This window comes from Gossypium arboreum, chromosome 8, assembly GCF_025698485.1.
Source record: "Gossypium arboreum isolate Shixiya-1 chromosome 8, ASM2569848v2, whole genome shotgun sequence".
Classification (NCBI taxonomy): domain Eukaryota; kingdom Viridiplantae; phylum Streptophyta; class Magnoliopsida; order Malvales; family Malvaceae; genus Gossypium; species Gossypium arboreum.
The window spans coordinates 8432753-8456207 of NC_069077.1; the positions used below are offsets into that span (position 1 = coordinate 8432753).

The 23455-nt window shown below is 28.4% G+C and overlaps 2 protein-coding genes across 3 annotated transcripts; both read right to left on the reverse strand.

Moving 5' to 3' along the window:
* Positions 1–285: 285 nt before the first annotated feature.
* Positions 286–2974, reverse strand: LOC108469792 (probable WRKY transcription factor 21). 2 transcript variants are annotated; one of them, XM_053031766.1, is made up of 3 exons: positions 1696–2974; positions 1489–1605; positions 286–779 (listed from the first exon to the last, which is right to left on the reverse strand). In XM_053031766.1, exons 1-3 carry the CDS (start codon positions 2394–2396, stop codon positions 635–637), a joined length of 963 nt encoding a protein of 320 aa, XP_052887726.1. In that variant the 5' UTR covers positions 2397–2974; the 3' UTR covers positions 286–634. The 2 variants fall into 2 exon arrangements, with proteins under 2 accessions (XP_052887726.1, XP_052887725.1); XM_053031765.1 differs by having other exon boundaries at positions 1489–1614.
* A 7190-nt stretch (positions 2975–10164) lies between these two features.
* LOC108469793 (probable WRKY transcription factor 21) lies at positions 10165–12669 on the reverse strand. Its single transcript, XM_017770837.2, has 3 exons — positions 11468–12669; positions 11263–11388; positions 10165–10583 (listed from the first exon to the last, which is right to left on the reverse strand). Exons 1-3 carry the CDS (start codon positions 12160–12162, stop codon positions 10439–10441), a joined length of 966 nt encoding a protein of 321 aa, XP_017626326.1. The 5' UTR covers positions 12163–12669; the 3' UTR covers positions 10165–10438.
* Positions 12670–23455: the final 10786 nt, after the last annotated feature.

Below are 23455 nucleotides of genomic sequence, written 5' to 3' on the forward strand. Positions count from 1 at the left end.
TATCTTTTGTTTTTGAGATAAAAGAGAGGGAGGTAGTTGTTCTGGTTGAATCCAAAGATTTGATGTTGTCAAATCTTTGATTCAACATAAATCACATGCATTGTTCCAAACTCACCAGGATGTTGACTTCAATAATTCTTCACGTGAGAGACCAAAAACAGATAACAACATACAATGGATTGTTTCAACAAAAAAATCAGAAACTCAAACCTGTTTTCAACACCATTTGTTCTGTCATGTCATTCCAGAGTTTCCAGCTGTATGTATGTACCAAAATGCAAATCATTTTGAATTATTTCAATAAATAAATAAATAAATAAAAAGCCTAACATGGTCAAAAGTTAAAACTACTAACCAGAACCTTGAACAGCATTGATGGCATTTTCATTCAATTCAAAAAAGTTCTAACCTTTTTGAAGCACTAATTGTAATGGAAGATGAAAATAGTTCTTACAATTTGAACCCCCAATTCTACTATTTTTTTTCTTTTTGGTCCTCCTGTACCAAAAAAGAACTGCTCCATAATACCCCATGCTTGAAACCATGCAAAAATATGTACAGGAGCAAATCAGGCCAACCATTGACACTAAGGTAACTGATTGAAGGCTTGATAGTGATCTTAAGCCCGGAGAGACTATGTTGTCGTTGATTGCGATGGTAACCTTGGGTGGTTATGTTCACCTTCATAGGTAACAATAAGCATGGATGGTTCTTCCAAGCACCTCTCTACATGCTTCCGTGCAGGGCAACCTCTCATACTGCTACATTTATAATATCCCCTGCATCGGATAAAAGAAATGCCTCATAAGTTGATAAATGTAGACGAATTTCACTAAACGCAAATTAAATTATAACAAGCTTCCTATAAACACTGTAAGCATGCAACTGGGTCAAGAATTATCGCTAGTCACCAACTCGAACAAAGGAGATATAAATGCATCGCTACTTGGCTATGTGATATGTTGGAAGAAAGGGAAAGGTTTAACTATTCTCGAACCTCCCTGCATCATCTAAGTTTTCTCTTCATCAAGGGACGAAATCCTCCAACACTCAAAAAGTTTCCTTTAAATATCTTTGAGACTAAGGTAACCACTCGATGCAATAAAAGCATAAATCTTAACTAATATTATCTAATGGAAAGTGGCTGAGATTTGGTAGTACAAATAATTTTCAACAAAAGTTATGCTAAACCTAAAATAATGGATGCTTTTCCTAATATTGAAACATTAGTGACATTGTCACATTCAATAAAATCATCATAAATGCAACGATGAACCCTAAAATGCTCTTCGTCAATCCACTTCGAGTCTATATATAACAATTTCTTCTAATGGAAGTGATAATCATAGAGACACTAAGATCATTTTGTTTCAATACTAGTCTGTTTCAATCTAAAAGTTCCAATGCAAACTTATACTCGTAATGCTACAAGCAAAACCAAAATTCACACAATAATATATCAAACCTCAGTCTGATGATGATCATTACCTAGGGTGAGGAGAACCCTTGATTGGCTTCTGCCCATACTTCCTCCATGAATAATCATCAGGAGGAATATCAGCTAGCTTGTTACTAATTGCAGGCACCTTAATCGATCTCTTTACTCTATGTTTCCTGCCAACAAAGAGTAACCAATTAAGGAAAGCAATTATGAGAACTAATATCAAGAGCATGATCCTATAGAGATAATCTAACCTCTTTTTGGAGCAATGGCATTTACCACTACTTCCACATTTAACACTCCCATCGTCACCCCTACCAGAGCACTTCTTCTTGTGCTGGGAACCCTGATCCGAGGAACGAGACCCTCCATTGAAGTGGAAGGAACCCCCACCATTGGCTATACTACCATCCATGCTCAAAGAAGAAATGAAAGACCTAGTTGATGACATGGTAGGTGTACAGCTAGAGTTATCAAAGTTCAAGCTAATCCCACTATTACTCTTCCTAAACATCATCTCAGCTTGATGTTTCATTTGCTGTTGTTGGAGCTGTAATCTTTGTCTAAGCTGCTGCTGTTGTTGATGTTGCTGGAGGATACGGTAGTGCCCTGATGATGCTGGCTGGGCTGTTTGGTGTTGGTTCCCTAAATAAAGACAATTTTTGGCATGTGAACTCAGTTCTTTAACTGAGCTTTCATGGATAACCTTATGGTGTGGATTATCCATAAGGATGCTTTGAGGAAAAGGGGTATCTAATCTCCTTAGCTTCCTCACTCTTGCATGTCCAAAACCAGTGTTTAAAAGAGAAACTACCCTTTTGAACCTAAAAACAGCCTCCCCAGTTTCAGCCATTAAATTTCTATATTGAATCTGATCTTTAGGCTGAGATAAAATACTCAAAACCCTATGGCAGCTCTCCACTGCTGCCTTGTTAGCTTCCTCAACCTCCTCCATGTATAACCTTAACCCCCCAAATCCAAAACCCCAAACTCAAAATTAACCAAACAAAAACAGCAACGAAGTTTCACTAAAAAACTAGATCTTTAAAGGAAAACAAAAAAAGCCATCACTCAAATTTCAATTTTGAGATCATCCAAAGACCAAACAAGGACCTTTTTCAAACAGAATTCAAACCAAATTTAGCTTTAAGGGACAAATCTTTTTCCCTAGAAGACGAAGAAGAACAGAAACAGGCAAAGGATCAATGAGCAAACAAAAGGGAAAATACCCCCAAAAGAAAAGAAAAAAACAGACCTTGTTAGACTTGGTGTTGTCAAACCCTAGATTCTGCTTCCCATGTTCTTTTTAGATTGAAACTTGAAAAGTGTGAAAGGGAAGACTTTGTTTTTGGCTTTGGGAGAATTCAAGAACAGCCATAAGAACAAAACAAAGGACCCAACTTTCCTTTCCCTACTAAAACAATATTAAAAAAATGAAATTCTAGATAGAGAAACACCCCAACTAGAGAAATTCAATAGAGAGAGAAAGAATAATAATAAATAAATAAAGGGGGAGTGTTTGAGACTTTTGAGCAGTATATTAGGAAACTCAGCTGAAGAAACGAAACTCTGCCATCTCTGTCACAGATTTGAAGGTGGGTCCTACACAAAGACTTTGGTTTTATTCTTTTTTTTTTCTTCTTCGGCAAATTGCTAGCTTTAAGTAGTGCTATCTTCTTTTTTTTTTCGAATTAAATACTATTCTTTTGTTTATAAAACTACCATTTTCAAGCTCCAGCTTTTAGTACTTCTTCCATAACCAGATGTGCTTTGATGTTTCCTAGTTAGTGCGAAAATAAAATGGGGGAGGGTTTATTGGGAAACTGGTCAACAGTTGGTTTTCTAGGTTTAATTAGAAATATCATCTCTTTATTTTATGAAAATAAAATAAAATTTATTTTTTATTTTAATTTATTTTTTATATTAATTTAATTTTTATATTTAATGAAAATTAAAATTATGATCTAATTGTTGGTAAGAGTATACTGAAAACCTTGCATTAGGAGCCCGACTCCATTCTACCTCTCTAAATAAAAATTGACAAAGTAGTTTATGTATGATTTAGTTATTTTAATAAAAATTTCATCCATTTATACTATTATTGTTTGGTTGTTTGAATTAGTCCCTCACATTAAAAATTTCATCTGTCTCTTCTATTAAAAATTTTATCATTTTGCTTGAATTAGTCTTTTTATGTCAAAATAGTACACATGGCACGTCAAGTGTCGTTATCTGATTACTCCATCAATCACGTCAACTCTTATCAGTAAAAACTGATAGAATTTTTAACAGAAAGATCAATTTATTTTTTTATTCAACTAGACCTATCCAAAGACAGGATAGTCCCCCCAGTCGGGCCAGGCTTGGACAAGGATTTTCGCATATTGGGTCGACTTGGCTTAGTCCGAATTCAATTTAAATAATAATTAATTAAATTTAATTATAATAGTATATAAAATATCTATTAAAATATATATTTTTTAATATTTTATTATTTTGAATAGTAAATTGGACTTTTTGGGTAAGTCGAGCGAACCATGGCCCAAGCTTAAAAGTTTTTTTAAAATCGAGCATCAATCCAACTCAAACCATAAACAATTTAACATATAATAATTAATTTACTAACTCTTTTAATAAATGAGACAACATACAACTAACTTTTACTAAAGCAAGGTTCAAAGTACTTTTATCTCCAATTATCATAAACATGTGAATTTCAAACAATTGATTTTTATTAATTTATTAAATATAAATTATTGATCTGACAAATTTCTAAAATATAAAGTGAAAAATTAATATTTTCTTAAACAATAAAATAAATTAATTTCAATTTTGTTTATTACATCAGTTACAAAGTTGAAGGCTTAGTTTCCAATTGACATTTAAAAGTTGTTTTTATTGGATGCCATCAATTTCCTTTTTGAAAGTTTTGTTGCAGTTGACGACCCATACATTTTTACTTTTTTAATTATTTCTCTATTTTACTATTTTTTACTTTCTTATATTCTAAATTAGAATTAAATTTTACTTTTTATATCTAAATCAAAATGAGTACAAATATAAAGTGAGCCAACTACTTTTTTTATTCTTTAAACAAATTAAATTAGAATGACAAAATCAGAAAATTGAAATAAATAAATAAATTCTAGGTGAATCTAAATTAAAATGAAGGGGAGTACAAATAGGATTAAAACACTAATAGTCTCCAAGAGCTATTTGGTACTTTGATTTCTAATTATCTTATCTCATTTATGGATGATTATCATTTTCATGGTTAACCCTGTAAACCAATTTTACAAATTTATTTAAGATAATACCATATTTGAGACGGTAACAAATAATAATTAATAAAATACTATTTCGCATCATTCTAATTTCCCATTTAATTTTTATTCTATTCATTATCTTTTTACTTATTTTCATTAAATGATTTTTCTAGCATTAAAGGAATATGGATTAAGATGAAATCACCAACTTGAGTCCTATTAGGGATTCGGGTCTTCAACCCATGATTCAGATAGGTCCCATCAAAAGATTGAGCGCGAAACAAGCCATAAAGAGGACAACAATGCGAGTTCACGAACCCAGCTCATAACGCAAGGCCATCATCTCAACTCGCATACACCCAAGGAGCTCGCAAAAAGGATCGCGTGCTTTGCAAGCCACCTAGACACGTATCCAGCGGGTACGGAGCCTGCCCAGAATGTCAGTTCCAAGAGTAGAAAGGACCGCATGCTCCGTAGACACGTTCCCAATAAACCTAGAGTTCGCAGTAAATGTCAATACTAGAGGTAGTGAGATCAAGACAAAATAGTGGGGCCCTATCATGACCTGTAATAGTATCTGTAACATGTATAAATACCTGAATATTCTTATCAATAACATACGAGAAAAATATTACTCAACAAGATGATTTAAGGATTAATGGAGGTGATCGAATGGATAATTATTTATCATATTTTTCGATCCGCATCATATATATTATAAAAATATGAGATTAAAAATAATTAAATAATCATATTCACATTATAGTTTTTGAAACATGGTATTATCTATTTGAAACACTTATTTACAATTTAGGTAAATTATTCTTTTACTCTTTTCCTTTATTTTTAAGGTAAATTACTCCTTTAGTCACTAAACTATGGGTGAGTTTTCGTTTTGGTCACTTCATTTAAAAAAGTTACAATTTGGTCAATGTACTACTTAAGTGACTGAGCTATTAAAATCAATACTATATAGCTTTCTCTGTTTACACTATTTGCACTAATCAAAAGCTCTCTTTCCTCTTCTCTTATATAGTTCAGTTTTTTTTCATGAAATAGCTTTGGACATTATGAATCTATGAACCAAAATCCAAATAACTTTTTTCTTCAATTTTTGACATTGACCATTAAATTGACTTGAATCTAAGGTATATTCTTCTACTTGTCAATGAGTATTGATCTACCTACCAATTATCAAATCATCACTTGGAGCTCGTTGGCAAAACTTAAAAAAAAAAAAAAAACTTAACAACCCAATGACTTAAATAAAAACTTTTGGATAGTTCAGTGACTAAAATGATACCTTTCGAATAGTTCATTGACTAAATTGTAACTTTTTTAGTTAAATGATCACAACGAGAACTTATCTATAATTTAGTGACTATTTGTATAGTTTACCCCTTTTTTAAAGTTATTCTATGGCTTTTGTTTAATTTTTTTTCTTTATAATCCGTGCTTTTAAGTTATTTCATGCTTTTGTTTAAAATAATAAATTAATCTATATATATTAGATCAAATAGCAAACTAATCCTTCTATTAACCATTTCTACTATTAAAAATTAGTCTCTGCACATCAGAATGAGGTACACATGGCATGTACTCGTTTCGTTATTTGTCATTCATGCAAGTTTTTAACAGTAGAAAATGAAAATTTTAACAGAAAATATCAGTTTATTCTTTAATTTAACGTATATAGACTAATTTACTTATTTTTTTAATAAAGAGAACAAAATACAATCTAATTTCGAATATATAGGCTTCCATGATACTTTTACTAAGATATTAACTTTTTTTTTTTATTTCCTTCCGAAAATGGCCTTTCTCATAACCTTTTTACATTCACGTAGATTTTCATAGCAATTGTGCAAAATAAAAGGTTCTTTTTGGGAGGTTTTGCTTTCTAAATATAAACCCAATTTGAATTTTCACCCTTTTTCCAAAAAAACAAGCCTTCTAAAATTAGGTGAATGAATAAATTAAACAGCCATGTTTGTGGTTTTAAAGTATGCCTGTCAGACACGTTTCTCTCTAAGTTTTGTCTACCCATAGCGGCATGTTTTTCACCGTTTTCTTTTGTTAAGTTTATGTTTTTAGGTTTATTTGTTTCTTGATCAGTTTCTTTATCCATGGAGAATGGGATAGCATAATAGAGTATTAATGTAAGTATTTACCACCCTTAGTTTAGGAATACTCTATCAGTTTCCTTTTAATTAAGGATTACCATTTAAGATATCATTTTGGTCTCACCTAGACATACAGATATCCTCTCAGTCTCACCATTTGGCACAAGTCTACTCAAGAAGATACCCTTTCGATCTACTCATCTAAGATATTCTACTAGGGTCATCAATCCTATTATACTAAGTCTCTTGAATAAATACTTAATTTTAGATTATTATTATTTACTTAGTCAAATCACCAGTTTAAACATTTGATTCATGCGAGATATTTGCAAAGCACCAATTTATTCTAATATTCATACAAACGTTCACTCAACTAAGTTAACGAAAGAGATATCAATAAAAGAATAAGAAAAGAGATAGAAAATGCTTATTGACGAATATCAATTGAAGTGCGTGTCCGGAACATACCCCTCTCGCTATTGTTTCAAGTTCAAAATAGAAAGATTTGAACTAAAAAAACATAAATAAAAAAAAACCCTAATTCATGGAAAAGAACTGAAAATTGTACGAGGAAATCTGTTGAACTCCCCAATAAGGTCCTAAGAGCTTAATATTTATAGTGCTAGGGTTGGATGACCAGATTGGGTCAAGTTGCAAGCTATTCAATGTGTTAATTATCAGTGCAAATGAAAACACATTTGACTGTAAGTTGGGCCTCGTCGATCCGGTGTTGCAACACCATAGGATTGGTGTCGTGACATCATTGACAAAATACCCCCTTGGTAGGTTCGAAGTTGGATGTCGCGACATGAAAGATTTGTTGTCACGACATCAATGGTAGAATGCTCTTGGCTAGCTTCGAAGTTGGGTGTTGCGACATCCCAGACAGTCCACAGACTCATCGACCTAAAATGATGTCTTGTACATACAATCAACATATTAGTCTTCCCTTAGGCCCATATTAGCCTAATAGGTCATAAAAGCACACTAAAAGCTCATTTTATTCAATTTATACTTAGAACTAAATAATTTTAAAACAAATATAAAAAATGTAAAACTACTTGAATATAAGCTCCTTAAGTCGTGAAAAAAGCTTAATTTGTAACTGTAAATTGTGGCAGATCACTAGTGCACTGGTTTAACAGCCTTCCAATATTTCTCCATTGATGGGCGCATGAAATATAATTGTTTATTAACAGTAAAAGATACATTTGGTCTGATAATGGATAAAAATTGTAATTTACCAATGACCCGATGCTTTTGCATAGCATCAACAAGAGGTGAACCATCATTGATACATAATTAATGAGTGGTGCTCATGGATGTCTAGACTCAATTGAAGTCAATCAAGATATCAATAATATGTTTGGTTTGAGATAGCATGAGAACATTAGATGTCTTACGAACATCTATTCCAAGAAAATAGTGAAGATTACCCAAATTAAAAAAAAAAAAAAGAAAAAAAAACAACGGGAGGCCAAAGAAGATATAACTTGACAAACAAGAAATCCATGACCGTGTGTTATTAAAATATAATCAATGTAGACGAGGATATACATCGTTGATGCCATGTTATTCAAAATAAACAATGAGCCGTCGAATTCAGATTTAACAAACACCATTTGTTAAAGATGACTTTTAAACCATAAATTGCCTTTTTTATACAATCGACATGAGATGGGTATTTCGGATGAACAAAGCATGGTGGTTGGGGCACAAAATCTTGCTTTTGCAAATTCCCTCGTAGGGATGCATTGTTGACATCAATTTTGATGAATTTTCCATTTTTATTTTTTTATTTTTGGATAGTTATATTGAGCACAATACGTACAATAACCCATTTTATCACTAGACTAAAAGTATGATGAAAATCCAACCCAGACCGTTGCATGAACCCTTATGCAACAGGATAGGCCCTATAACAGTCAATGGAATCTTCAACTTGCCTTCTAATTTTGTAGAGCCATTTGCAATTCACAACATTACTTTTAGAATCATTCGGTACTAATTCCAAGTTTTGTTATTGAGTATTGCTTCCAATTCCAATCTCATAGTTACCCTCCATTTTATGGTTTTATTGGCTTGGTTGAAGGTTGTCGAGGTAAAAACAAGATGAGTGAAAATTAAATATTTATAAAATATTATCACATTAGCATGAGGTACACGTAGCATGTCATGTGTTACTACTTGGTTCTCTTAGTACTTAATAATAAATACGAATGAAATTTTTAACAAAATGACCGATTTGCTCTTTAACCTAACGCATAGGACTAATTTACCTACTTTTTTTTTAGTAAGGGAGGGAAAGTACAATCTGACTCTTATTGAAAGTAGTACAAATAAACAACAATCTTACTTATTCATTTAAGGTGCATTTTGTTTGTAAAATATTAAATTACGTTTCATGATATGATTACGGGAATGTAAGATTACAAGCTTGTTAGGTTCATTTGATTGGAGTGTAAGATTCGGGCATTTAGTTGATGAATGTAAGATTACCTATTAACACATTTTACTCAATTTTGGTTGTTATAGAATTTGTTTCTTTAAACAAGTTTAGTTCTTTTAATATTTTTAGTCTCAATTTCTATAAAATTACGATAAATTATTACAATTCTTACTTTTTTATACAATTTATACATTAGTAAATAAATATATAATGTTAAAATAATTTTATAAATCCTAATTATAAATATTTATGAAAAGTGATTGCAACACTATCTATTTATATAATTATAACCATAATTTATAATGTGAGATATCGAAATGTTAACAATTCAAACACTTGAATTTTATTCAAGAATGTAACATTGCAATAATAACCTTTTAATTATATAATATGAAGCTCCTGGGACACAAGGTAACACTTTTTTGAATTTTTTTTCTTTTAGACATAAATACAGTTATTTTCCCTCATTAAAAAAAAAAAAAACCTTCAAATCCCATACTTCAGATTTCACTTTAATGCTATAAATGGGAAATTCCAGCGTTCCTTGTTTTGGAGCTTAGCACATATGCCATTTGCCATTGCAAATGGTTGTGTAACCATGTTGCTCTTATTCATTAGTCTAAACATAAATCACATGCATTGTTCCAAATACTTACCAAGATTTTGACTTCAATAATTCTTCACGTGAGGCACCCAAAACAGACAAGAACATTCAATGGATTGGTTCAACAAAAATTCAGAATTTCAATCCAATCTTTAAAACTCAAACCAGTTTTAAACACCATCATCTGTTCTGTCATGTCATTCCAGAGTTTCCAGCAGTATGTATGTGCCAAAAGACAAATTTTGAACAATTTTGGTTTGGTTCCAAACATATTTCACGAGTGGATTTAATTGATGGCATGTTTCATTCAATTCAAAAAGTTATAAACCCTTTTTGAAGCATTAATTGCAATGAAAGATGAAAATAGTTCTTACAAGTTAAACCCCCCAATTCTACAATTGTTTTCTTTTTGGTCCTCTTGCACTTGGTTTTAAAGTTGGTTGCCAAGGAAAAAAAAACTGCTCCAATATACCCCATGCTTAAACCATGTAAAATATGTACTCAAGCTTTAACCATTAACACTAGGAAGCGATCTTAGCTAGGTCCCCTGAGAGACTATGTTGTCGTTGTTTGCGATGGTAACCTTGGGTGGTTATGTTCACCTTCATAGGTAACAATAAGCATGGATGGCTCTTCCAAGCACCTCTCCACGTGCTTTCTGGCAGGGCAACCTCTCATACTGCTACATTTATAATATCCCCTGCATCGGATAAAAGAAAGGCCTTGTAAGTCGAAAAATCTAGACGAATTTCACTAAATACAAGTCAAATTATATAACAAGCTTCCTATGAACACTGTAAGCATGCAACTGGCACGAGGACTGTCGCTAGTCACCAACTCAAACATAGAAGATATAAACGCATCGCTACTTGGCTACGTGGTATGTTGGGAGAAAGGGAAAAGTTGGACTCTTCTCGAACCTTCCTGCATCATCTAAGTTATCACTTCATCATGGATTGAAATCCTTCAATGCTCTAAAGTTTCCTTTTAATATCTTCGAGACTAAGGTAAATCCCTCAATGCCATAAAAGCATAAATCTTAACCAATACCATCTAATTCAATGTAGCTGAAACACGATAGTACTAATCAATTTTCGACAGAAGTAACAGCTAAATCAAGAAAAGGATGCATTTCCTAAATATTGAAACATTAGTGACATTGTTTTGCAACGATGAACCTTAAAAGGCACCCCGTACATCCAACTTCAAGTCTATATAACAATTCCTCCAAATGGAATGGTAATCACAGATAAAACAGATACTAAAAGTTCCAATCCAATATGAACTTAATATTGGTAATGTCACGAGCAAAACCGAACAGAGCAACACGTAAATTCACATAATAATATATCAAACCTCAGTCTGATTATGATCATTACCTAGGGTGAGGAGAACCCTTGATTGGCTTCTGTCCATACTTCCTCCATGAATAATCATCAGGAGGAATATCAGCTAGCTTGTTACTAATTGCAGGCACCTTGATTGATCTCTTCACTCTATGTTTCCTGCCAACAAAGAGTAATCACTTCAGGAAAGCAAGTGCAAGAACTAATATCAAGAGCATGATCCTATATTGATTCTCACCTCTTTTTGGAGCAATGGCATTTACCACTACTTCCACATTTGACACTCCCATCTTCACCCCTACCAGAGCACTTCTTCTTGTGTCGGGGACCTTGATCCAAAGAACGAGACCCTCCAGTGAAATGGAAGGAACCCCCACCACCATCTAACTTAGCTACACTACCATCTATGCTCAAGGAAGAAATAAAAGACCTAGTTGATGACATGGTAGGTGTGCAGCAAGAGTTATCAAAGTTCAAGCTAATCCCACTGTTACTCTTCCTAAACATCATCTCAGCTTGATGCTTCATTTGCTGTTGTTGGAGCTGTAATCTTTGTCTAAACTGTTGTTGTTGTTGTTGAAGCATATGATGGTGTCCTGATGATGCCGGTTGGGCTGTTTGGTGATTGTTCCCTAAATAAAGAGGACCAAGCTGCAAATTCTTGGATGGATTATCAGTTGTAGCCTTATGGTGTGGATTATCTAAAAGGATGCTTTGAGGAAAAGGGGTCTGTAATTTCCTCATCTTCCTCACTCTTGCATGTCCTAGACCAGTGTTTAAAAGAGAGACTACCCTTTTGAACCTAAAAACAGCCTCCCCAGTTTCAGCCATTAAATTTCTATATTGAATCTGATCTTTAGGCTGAGATAAAATACTCAAAACCCTATGGCAGCTCTCCACTGCTGCCTTGTTAGCTTCTTCAACCTCCTCCATGTCCAAAAACCAATAAACAAACCCCTGATATCCCCCAAATCCAAAATTAACCAAACAAAAACATACCACAGAATCAACAAAGTTTCACTAAAATACTAGATCTTTAAAGGGAAACAAAAAATTAAAAAAGACCCGTCATTCAAATTTCAATTTTGAGATAACCCAAAGACCAAACAAGAACCTTTTTCAACAAAATTTAAACCAAATTTTCCTCTTTTTTTCCCAAAACATAGAAGACCAAGAAGAGAAGGAACAAGGAGAAAATACCAACAAAAAAAAAAAACAGACCTTGTCAAACCCTAGATTCTGCTTCCCATGTTCTTTTTTTTTTTTAATTTCTTTTTAGATTGAAACTTGCAAAGTGTGAGAGGGAAGACTTTGTTTTTGGCTTTGGAGGATTCATAAAACGGCCGTAAGAACAAAACAAAAGCTCTCAACCTCCTTTTTTCTCCTTCTACTATATACTAATAATACTTTAAAAAACAATATAAAAAAGATTAAAAAAATTCTAGATAGAGAAAACCCCCCCAAAAAAAAGAAATTCAACAGAGAGAGAAAATCATAATGATAATTAATTAAATAATTAAATAGGAAACTTAGCTGAAGAAAATGAAAACTCTGCCATCTCTGTCACATATTTGAAGGTGGGGCCCACCCAAAGACTTTGGTTTTATTCTTTTTCTTCTGCCATTGCTAGCTTTAATTAGTGCTTTCTCTTTTTTCTTTTTTTTGGAATTAAATGTCATGTTTTTTCATTCATAAAACTACCATTTTCAAGCTTCAGTTTTTACTTCTTCATAACCAGATGTGTTTCTCTGTTTCCCAGTTAATGCTTTCTTATTTCAACTTGAAATTTTAATTTTTTAAGTTGTTATAATTTGATTTTTTATTTTATGAAAATTAAAAATTTAATTATCAATTAAAAATCTTATCACAGTATATGTGTGAAAGTCACCGATTTAAAATATAAATATATATTTAAAAATACCATATAACACACAAGGGACAAAGTAGAAAAATTTTTACTAGGAGATCGAATGAAATTTTAATTTTAATAGTCTATATTTTTATAATTTTTAAAAATTAAATTAAATTTTATAATTTTAAGAGACAAAAGTATAATTCTATCTTTATTAATTTAAAATTTTTAAAAACTTAAATAGTAAATTTTTATTTTAGGGGTCAAGCTCGTACAGCCCTTAGATTCGCCTCTAATAATACATATAAAATATGTATGTTATTACATGAAAAACTTAAACTAAATTATTTATCATAATGTTGTCATTAATCTTAAGTTATTGTCAAGTTAACTTATAACCCAAAATTAATCAAATGCATTATTAATTACTTATTTTAATTACAAAATGTATTCTCGTAATTTTCTAACCGAGTTGACAACTCACTTGAGAGTAAAAAATTAGATACACTATGAGTGAAATTTTTAAACTCCAAAAATAAAATTAGGAGTTGGCAAGTGTCTTATTGGGGCATAATAAAATATTTTAAAAAATATTTTTTTAAAAATACTTATAAAATAAAAAATTTACACTATCAATATCAAGTATTCATCCAAAAATTATTCATATATAACCCTATACTTTTTATTTTTAAATTTATGATTTAACTACAAAATTTAACTTTGTTAACTGTTAGAATTAATTTCTAAATTTTCATAAGTTAAAATCTTAAATTTAAATTATATTAATACTATATAGTTTTATATTTATAAATAATTATTAAAATTTGAACTAAATATTAACATAAGTTTGAAATATATAATTAATACTCCTTGGGATTGGATATTTTGACCAAAAAAATTGTTAATCTCAATTATCAAAAACTTAATCTCTATTTTAATTTATATAAATAATGTTGCTAATTTTTCAAAATTTATCAACCTCATATTCACATTCTATACTTCTATTAAAGAAATAAATATTAACTACAAATTTTAAAATTACTCTATATTCAATACGAAAATTAAACTTTTAACTATTAATTAAAGTAAAATGACCATTACTGCCTTACTTAACTCCCATTATTATTATTAAAGTGGCCCTTATTCATAACCTTTTGGATTCTAGTCGATTTTCCATAGCTTAATTATTACATATAGAATCCAATAAAAAGTACTTCTCATACTACTCATTACATGCACCGAAGAAATGCATATAATTATGGTTTGTGCTGTCTAACTATAAACCCAGTTTGAATTTCCATCATTTTCAATAAAATAAGCCTTCTTCAAATTTAGGTCAATGAGTTGTTGAATATTTAGAAATATATGTAAATAATTAATTCAAATTTAGGTCAATACATTTCTTAATCTGTTGTTGAGTATTATACTGAATTTATTAAAATTTTAGATTTTTATCTAATATATTTTTACGTTAAATATAAAAATAAAAATGTTATGAAAATCATAAATTAAGAGTTAGATTGTATTTATTTTATTTATTTAAAAATAAATAATTTGATCCCTATATGTTAGACCTAAAAATAAATTGACCATTTACACTAAAAATTAATGTTAAAAGTTAACGTAATCGATAAAATAATTAAACAGTATATATTGTATATCTCGTACTGATATATAAAGACCAAATTTTTAAAATAAAAAATAAAAGTTCCAATTTATTTATCAAATTAATTTATTCAAATGAAAATGTAATTTTCAAATCATAACTAAAGTCCAAATCATAATGTCTACATCAATAGTGCGGCCCAGCTTATGTATTGGAAAGAAGAATCCAATATAGCCGTTGTTGGAGTCACCCAATAAAGTGGTTCCACGTGTTTCTGCTGTAACCATGAAATCTGACACGTACCCCAAGGGTATTGGTGTCTTTGACCGCTAACTTGCACCGGGTGGTCACCGTGAAGGTCAGTGACTGACAGGTACGTGGGACCAATGTGGGTCCCACTGCCGTTGACTTAATTGTCTCTTCCGTGTCTCTCCAGTGGACTTCTTTTATTACGCGGAAATAATTCCTCACATGATTTTTTTGTATTTTTCAAGCCACTTTTATAATTTACTTTAATAAATTTAGTATATTCAGAATTGATTGACTGTGAATTTGATAGATAATTGCATATTAAATTAATTGTATTTATAAATCCAGGCCCGATACTTAAGTTATTTACTATTTTAAGTGTGATCTAAACTCAACTCGTTTTAGTTGTGTTATTGTTAAAATTTTACTCTTATTTTATAATTTATTAAAAATTTTATATTCGTATATCAAAATATGTTTTAGGTCAATCAGATATAGATTTGATGGTAAGTTTATTTGAATTTTATTATGAATAAACTACGTTTTTAATTATCTCTGAATTTTATTTTAATTTAAATTCACATCTTTTCTTAATTTATTTTATATTTTAATTAATATGAAATTAAACTATAAAATGATAAATTTTATAAATGGTTACTTAATTATGTTCATATTTTTATTTTGGTCACTCAACTTTAAAAATTTCAAATTTAAACATTAATATTCTGATTTGTTCTTATTTTGGTCATCCGTCATTAAATTGATAAAGAAAATTATTTTTCTAATTAGTATAACAATACATTTAGTCCTCAATACTTTTATATTCTGTCAATTTGATCCTGCTGCTAAATAATTCATTAAATTTAACCCTTCGCATTTACAAATCATATCAACTTAATCCTCAAACTTATTAGCTAAAGCTTTCAACTTTTAAAACAGCATTCGGAGAAAAAAACTTCTCTCAACTAACAAGTCGTTTTTTGAGCCAATTCCTAATACCAATGAGTTTATCTTGAAACTTTATTTCCTTTTTTTTTTTCATTATTTTACTTCTTAATATAATGTTTATAACTCTTTGATTGGTAAAACTTTGGCTAAAGAAAATGGAAAAACCTTATACAAAACACTTTAAATTTACTTTTGTTGTTAACTATATGATATTTCCTTTAAAGTACATAAAATAGTCATTGAAATTGGAAATTAAACCCGGAGTTAAAAAATACAGATTTGAAAAATCATATTATTCAATCAATACTTATACAATAAAAATTTATGAATATTTTATTTTTGAAAGAAAAAATGGGAAAGAATTAATTGAATTTCTTTTTTTACATTGAAAATATATATTTTTAATTTTATAGACCGATTAGGAGATTATTATGTATTCTATTTATTTTTAATTTTTAAATCCACAATAAGCAATATGTACCACTAATAATCTGATTTAGTGTCAAATAATTTACCAAATTAATTAAAAATTAAAATTATGCTAGTTAGAGTGAAAATTTATATTTTACAGATATTAAATTATTTATATAATTTTATTATATATCATATTTTAAATTTTGTATTTTCTATTATTTCTAACATTAGCTTCTAAAAATATAAACAAAACGGGTTATGTATCAATTTGGATAATTTCAACCATAGATAAAATAATAAATAGATGTGAAATGTCACTATTTTAAAAGTTGAAAGTTTTGGTTATGAAGTATAAGGATCAATTTGATAGAATTTATAAATGTGAAGGGTTAAATTTATTAAATTATTTAGAATTAGGACCAAATTGATAGAATATATAAGTATCGATGATTAAAGGATTTATTATACCAGTTGGAAAAAGACTTTCCATTGTCAATTTAATGACATGTGGTCAGAACAAAAATTAATTCAAACGTTAATGCCTAAGTTAAAAAATTTGAAAGTTGGATGATAATTTGTATAATTTACCGTTAATTTGAGTCCATCATTTGTAGATCTTTTCTTAATTTATTTTGATATAAATGCACATATATTTCAAATATAATTTTAATTAATCTGGATTTAAATTATAAAAAATTGTAAATTCATATAATTAATAAATTGAGAAAAATTGTATGAAATTATAATTCTATGTTATCCTGTTAAATAAGTTGTACTCAATACAAGTAAGATTTTTATAATTATGTGTTGATTTTTATAATTTGTATATTATTTTCTATAATTTTTACAATATTTATAAATTTATTTTTAAAATATTTTTAATAATTTCTAATGACTTTAAATAATTTTCTATAGTTTTTATGATATTTTTATAACTATTAAATATCCGTATATTTAAGTTTATTACAGACTTACATTTTCAAAATTTTTACAGTTTTTTATTTTAAATATTTACAGACATGGTAAAATTACACGTCAACGTTAGCTATACGTGACATACTATATGTCATTATCTTATCATATTTTGTCACATCAACAAAATGTAATGAACTATATAATCAACCTTAAAAACTTAACGACTTACGGAATAGTTTAATTGATTTTTTATCATAAAATTTAATTAAATGAAATTTTGATAAAAATTAATTGATTTAAAAAAAAGTGAAGACTTTTTCCATCCATGACCTCCTAATACTTTATCTGGCTATGAAAAAAAAAGAAAAAAAAAAGCATGCAAATAACTACGAAAAGCAATGGAAATTGTGTTCATGAACCAAATCTTGACCAACAATCTACAACGAACATAAGAAATTGTCCATTATCCAATCTACTCGACAAATTGAATTGTCAATATAATGAGCCAAATTATACATATATATATACATACATACACATATAACTGCCATTTGTTGGTCTTTAAGTGGAAAAAACATAGAACAAAAAGAGCATAATAAAGGGAAAATATATACTATAAATTTATATACAACAACTATAGTCTAATTGATAAAGATGGGCCAATGTGTTTGTGGAATTTTTCTATTTAAAGACTAGCTCACCAATTCTTCCATCACATTTGTAGTGCTATTGTTGGCTACTTGAGTTTATGCTTGAAAAAGATATGTACAATCTTTTTTTTTTTAACATTATTGTTGGGTTTTAAATTTTAATTTTTTAATTTAAATAATGCATGTGAACAATATGTTAAAAAAATAATAAAGGATAACTAGAATGTTAAACTTTTCTTAAAATGATACGTGACATCCATGAAATAATTGGCTGAATTAGATTTATTGTTGTCACACATGTATCATTTGATCCTGTTAGAGAGATTTATTTGTCACACACTGTCAAGAAGATCACCTCGTTAGGGAAGTTATTTTACCTTGAAAAGTTGAACATCGACAATGATGATATAGAACAATCAAAAAGCAAAAAAAAAAAAAAGAAAAAATAAGAATACACAGATTTTATGTGGAAACCCTTTCAGGAAAAAATTACGGGCAGAGGAGAATAAAATTCACTAATGTTGAATTCGAATGATGCAAGAATAATTTAGACTACGTCTATTTATAGGTTGAAAGTAGAAGCAATGTTGTAAGGTCGAAATACCTTATTCTAATAAATATCAAATAGAAAAAGTATACTTTTATATGGGTCACACAACTCTAACACATCCAATACACACTTTTTTTTTAAAGTTCTAGGCAACATTAATTGACCTCTTCAATAAGGCTACTAATCATTTATCATTAGGTGATGTAATTGGCTGAATGATAAGCTCACCAATCAAATGTAGACACGTGGCTTATAAATATTAGTTTTATCTATCTCTTTAGACTCTCTAGCCTCTTCATATCGACCTACTCCTTCATCTTTGTTACTCTCTTATTGTTCTTCTATCTTAATCTTCTCCACCCATAACTCTTCACCCATCCAATAAATCGTTAAAACAACTTCTATCCACAATTACTCCTCGAGAAAACATATTAGTGTTGATACATATATAGAAATGTTGTCTTCATACACAAAAGATATGTTTTTTCTTTTCTTTTCAAGGACAAAAGCATTGATTTGAAATCATAATTTCCAAACCATAGAAAAGGGAAAGGGGAAAGAGAACAGCAAAAGGGGAGGGGGAAAAAGATGGTAAAAGCATTAAAGCCAAGGGTATTTCACATACACCTCGTTTACATCAAAGAATTAATGCAAATCCCAAATTCTACTTTTATTACAAACAGTCTTCCTAATTAATTTATCCATAAATAAATCAATAGAAATGATGAATATAATCGGGATATCCTTGTATTATAAGAATATGATTAAATTAGTTTATCTATTATTAAACGGATCAATTTAATATATATATATATATTATTAAAAAATTAATAAGGTCAAATCGAAATAAGATTAACATTTATTACTTATAATATATTATTTATTGTTTAATTGAGTTAATATTTTTAAAATTTTTATGTTATGAATTTTTGTGTGGAATTGAATTGTAATTGAAAAATAAATTTCAAAATAATTCTTATACAATAAATGTTAAGTATGTTATAACTTAGACTTATTTGATTCTTTTTAATAGTATAAGGACTAAATTGATTCATTTAACAATAGATAAACTAATTTGTTCCAGCCTTTATAATACACAAACCTCCCAAATACTTTAACCAGATAAAAATCATAGTTATGAAAGTAGATAAACTAGATTGTAAAAAAAAAAAACAACTGAACTCGATTTTGCTATTAAATAATGCTTTAAATGTATTTTAAAATTACTATATGTACAGTTGTTTATGTGTTTTGATCCCGTCAAAATGCTTGGTTAGGTAGAACTGTGGCAAACTAAAGGGATTGTGTATGCTTAGAATTGATCTTATGAGGTATGGCATGTAAGTTATTTATGATAAAGAATGCTACCATTTAAGTTAACCTAGACAACAATAAGATTTAAAAAATGTTAGAATTATTAATTTAAAATAAAAAAATTATTTGGTTCCTGTCAGTAGAGTTAAAAAACTCTACAAGCAGAGGTGAAATGTCACCATGTGTCTTAAGAGAATACTAAAAAAATAAAAATAAATTAAAATAGTACGTGTCATGTACTAAACTCTATTTGTAGAGTTAAGAAAACTCCACTCGCAGTGGATAAAATACCAACCCTTATAATAATACATTAATTAATGGGTTAGTATTTAGTACACTGTCGAATAGTTCTTTTGTTCCATATGTAACCTTAAAAATTGTCACATGTTTTTTTTAAATACTTATCTTTTAAAATATTTTACTATACTCTTTTAAGATATTTGTTAACTACTAATCTTACTTGTAAAGTCTAAAAATATCACCATGAATGTACCAAATATATTTCAGACTGATAAACAAAAAATAAAATAAAAATAATTTAGAAGGACAACCCACTAGAATTCACAACTAATATATGATTAACTAAAATAACTCAATATAAAATAAAGATAATTATTTTATACACTGTAAGTAGATTTTTATATTAATAATATGAAAAAATTAATTACAAAAATAAGGTGAAAAACAAATGATTTACGAGAATAGTTCCTTTTAATAATAAAAGACGGTGTCACCAATATATTTGGTAGGATAACATATAAAAATAATATTCTAATAAAAATAAAGAATAATATTTGAATTTAAAAGGGTATGGTCCCTACCTTTTACTTTTCTTTATACATTTTAAAAAATAAATTTTATATTTTATTAGTTTTAATTTATATTTTATAGTTTTATAATTTTACTTTATTTAATAAAAAATGGTTTTATATTTTATTAGTTTTAATTTATATTTTATAGTTTTTATAATTTTACTTTATTTAATAAAAAATGGTTAAGGTTTTTAATCTCATAATTTTTATAATTTTAATATTTTATAATTATAATTTTTTGAATATTTAAAATAAAGACTAAGTTGATAATGTGTAAACTTTGAGGACAAAATGTATTGAATATTTTAGAATTAGAATCAACTTAATAGAATGTGTAAAATATTAGGGGCTAAATTTATTATTATACCGATCAAAGAAAGCCATATCGACATTCTATTTGGTAACCAAATACATTTTAATGGTGGAGTGACTAGGATTGAAAATTCACCTAATGTGAATGGTTACGATTATTTTATTTATTTTTATTAAAACCTTATATTTATAAGTGGTGTCGCCTGACACATTGACGACACCATATTTTACTGTTCAAAACAGTCTATTCTTGTAAATAATCTGCTTTCCACCCAATGTTGGTAATTATTTTTCATATTATTAATGTAAAAAACTCATTACCTATGGAATTTTTAGACTCTAGAAACGGATCAAGAGTTTCACAAGTGTATTATAAGGTGTAATAAAAATAAAATATAAATAAATGTGACACTTATTACATTAAAAACTCCATTGACCATATATCAAATAATTATTCACAAAATAAAATAAACTAAAATCAAATATATTTCATCTACTCAATAAAACTTAAACTAATAATAATAATAATAATAATAATAATAATAATAATAGAAGTAAAATTAGAGAATTTTCTTTAGAGGAAATTTCACTTATTTTTTAAGAAAAGTATCTTCGATGGCATTCTTCTTAAATTAATTAAAAAGCCTGTTTATTGTACAGCTAATCAAATCTTCATCCAAATCCTCTTTATTTTTTGTATTAAGGGACGAAAAGATCATTTTAGTATAACATTGGTTGATATATATATATATACCAAGAACAAAACCACTTAAAAACTTTATGTTATTTAAATTTTAAAATTAAAATAAAAATATATCTCAATTTTAAAACATATTTGAGAGATTAAACCCATTTTCATTATATTTATTAAAACCGGTTTAACCTGTCAAATATGCAGCAAGAAAAAGGAGAAACATATATACCTAATTTACTCAAATTCTAGCACAATTTATTTGATATAAAATAAATGATAAATTCTCCCTCACCTTCACAACGAAATAATGCACTTTTTTTTTTGTCTCAGCTTATAATATAGTAAAAAATAAACCCACCAAAAACACATAGTTATCATTTATTAAGAATATTTTGTCCCTCCAACTTTCAATTTTTTTTTAGAATTTTTCCTAATATTATAAATAGGTATAGTGGTGGTGGGAGTAAAAAGCTTAGTTTTGGGGATTTCAGAAGCTTTTTATTTCAATGGCACATGGATTAAAAACACCTTTATCTTTTTAGTATTGTGTGTTTTTTTTGGTTATATATATTTAAAGCAAATTAAAGTAAAAAAGAGTAGCAGACAAAAGAAATGCATTGGGATCTGAGGTTTCTTTAAGGTACAGAGAATAATTAGAGTTTTGCCAAATGATTTTTCTTTACCTTGCTTTGGCTTTAGTTTTGAGCTGTTTGTATTCAACAGTTTGCTAATTGAATTCTGATATAGTAGTTAGTTATTTATACAGTATTTATTACTCGAAATTTTTGTACATCATAAATTTGCAAATTAAGGTTTAAATAATATTATTTTTATTTTTAATATTAATTGTTAAATCTAATTATTTATTAATAGATATTAATCATCTTATTAATTATTAAATTATTACTTAAAATTTATTAGTTAAATTTTAAAAAGTAAAAAGAGTCTTATCAATTTAGTGACTTGAAATAAAACTTTTAAATAATTTAAATTTTATTTTATACCTTTTAAAATAAAATGAGTAAATTTATTAATAATTTAGTATTTTAGAGATAAATTTACCCATGAAAGAAAGGGCTGTCTTTGTCTGTGCGTCTCCCACAAATAATTGTTATAAGATTTTGATGGGACATTGAAATATTTTATTTAAGTCTTAATTTCAACCAAACGCTAGGGACTGAGACTATCTCATTATTTCAGTCAATCATATATCCTCCAGTTCCACCCATTTGGTTTTAATTTGTTTTTTTCTCACTTGATGGGTCCACTTTGGAAAATTATTCTTCAACCCCTGAAAATATTATTTCTTTTCTTTCACACCGGTATCGCATATAATTTCATTATCTCTATTGTTTAATCCTATAATAACTAATTCAACTATTCATAAGCTAATATACTTGTTAATGGCTATTAAATAATCTCTATTTTAACTGATTGAGTCTTGATTCAATTAATAAGAATATTGTTGTTAATGTAAGAAGATGTAAATTTAAATCCGTTGAAGTATATTATTTTTCTATTTACTTAATTAGAAAGGAATTATAAATAATTTTAAGTATTATGTAAAAAAAATTATTAAAAATTATTTTAAACATATGCCTCGAAAATATCATGCAGAGGCAGAATCCATTATTGGACCCCCTTCATCTTGCCATATTAGTTTTACTGGTACCATATACAAAAAATTTGACCAATTCATACTTCTTTTACGGTTTCGTACAGATAAAAGTATTCAACAGTTAGAACAAACTCCTTTATTTTAGATCAAGTTATGCTTATTAGGATCTGTATTTTATATAAATTATAAATTTAATATTTATATTTTAATGTAATTAATTTTAATTTTTGTACTTTTTATTTTGAAATTTTAATCCTGAATTAGTGGTAATAGTTAAATATATTTAGTTAAA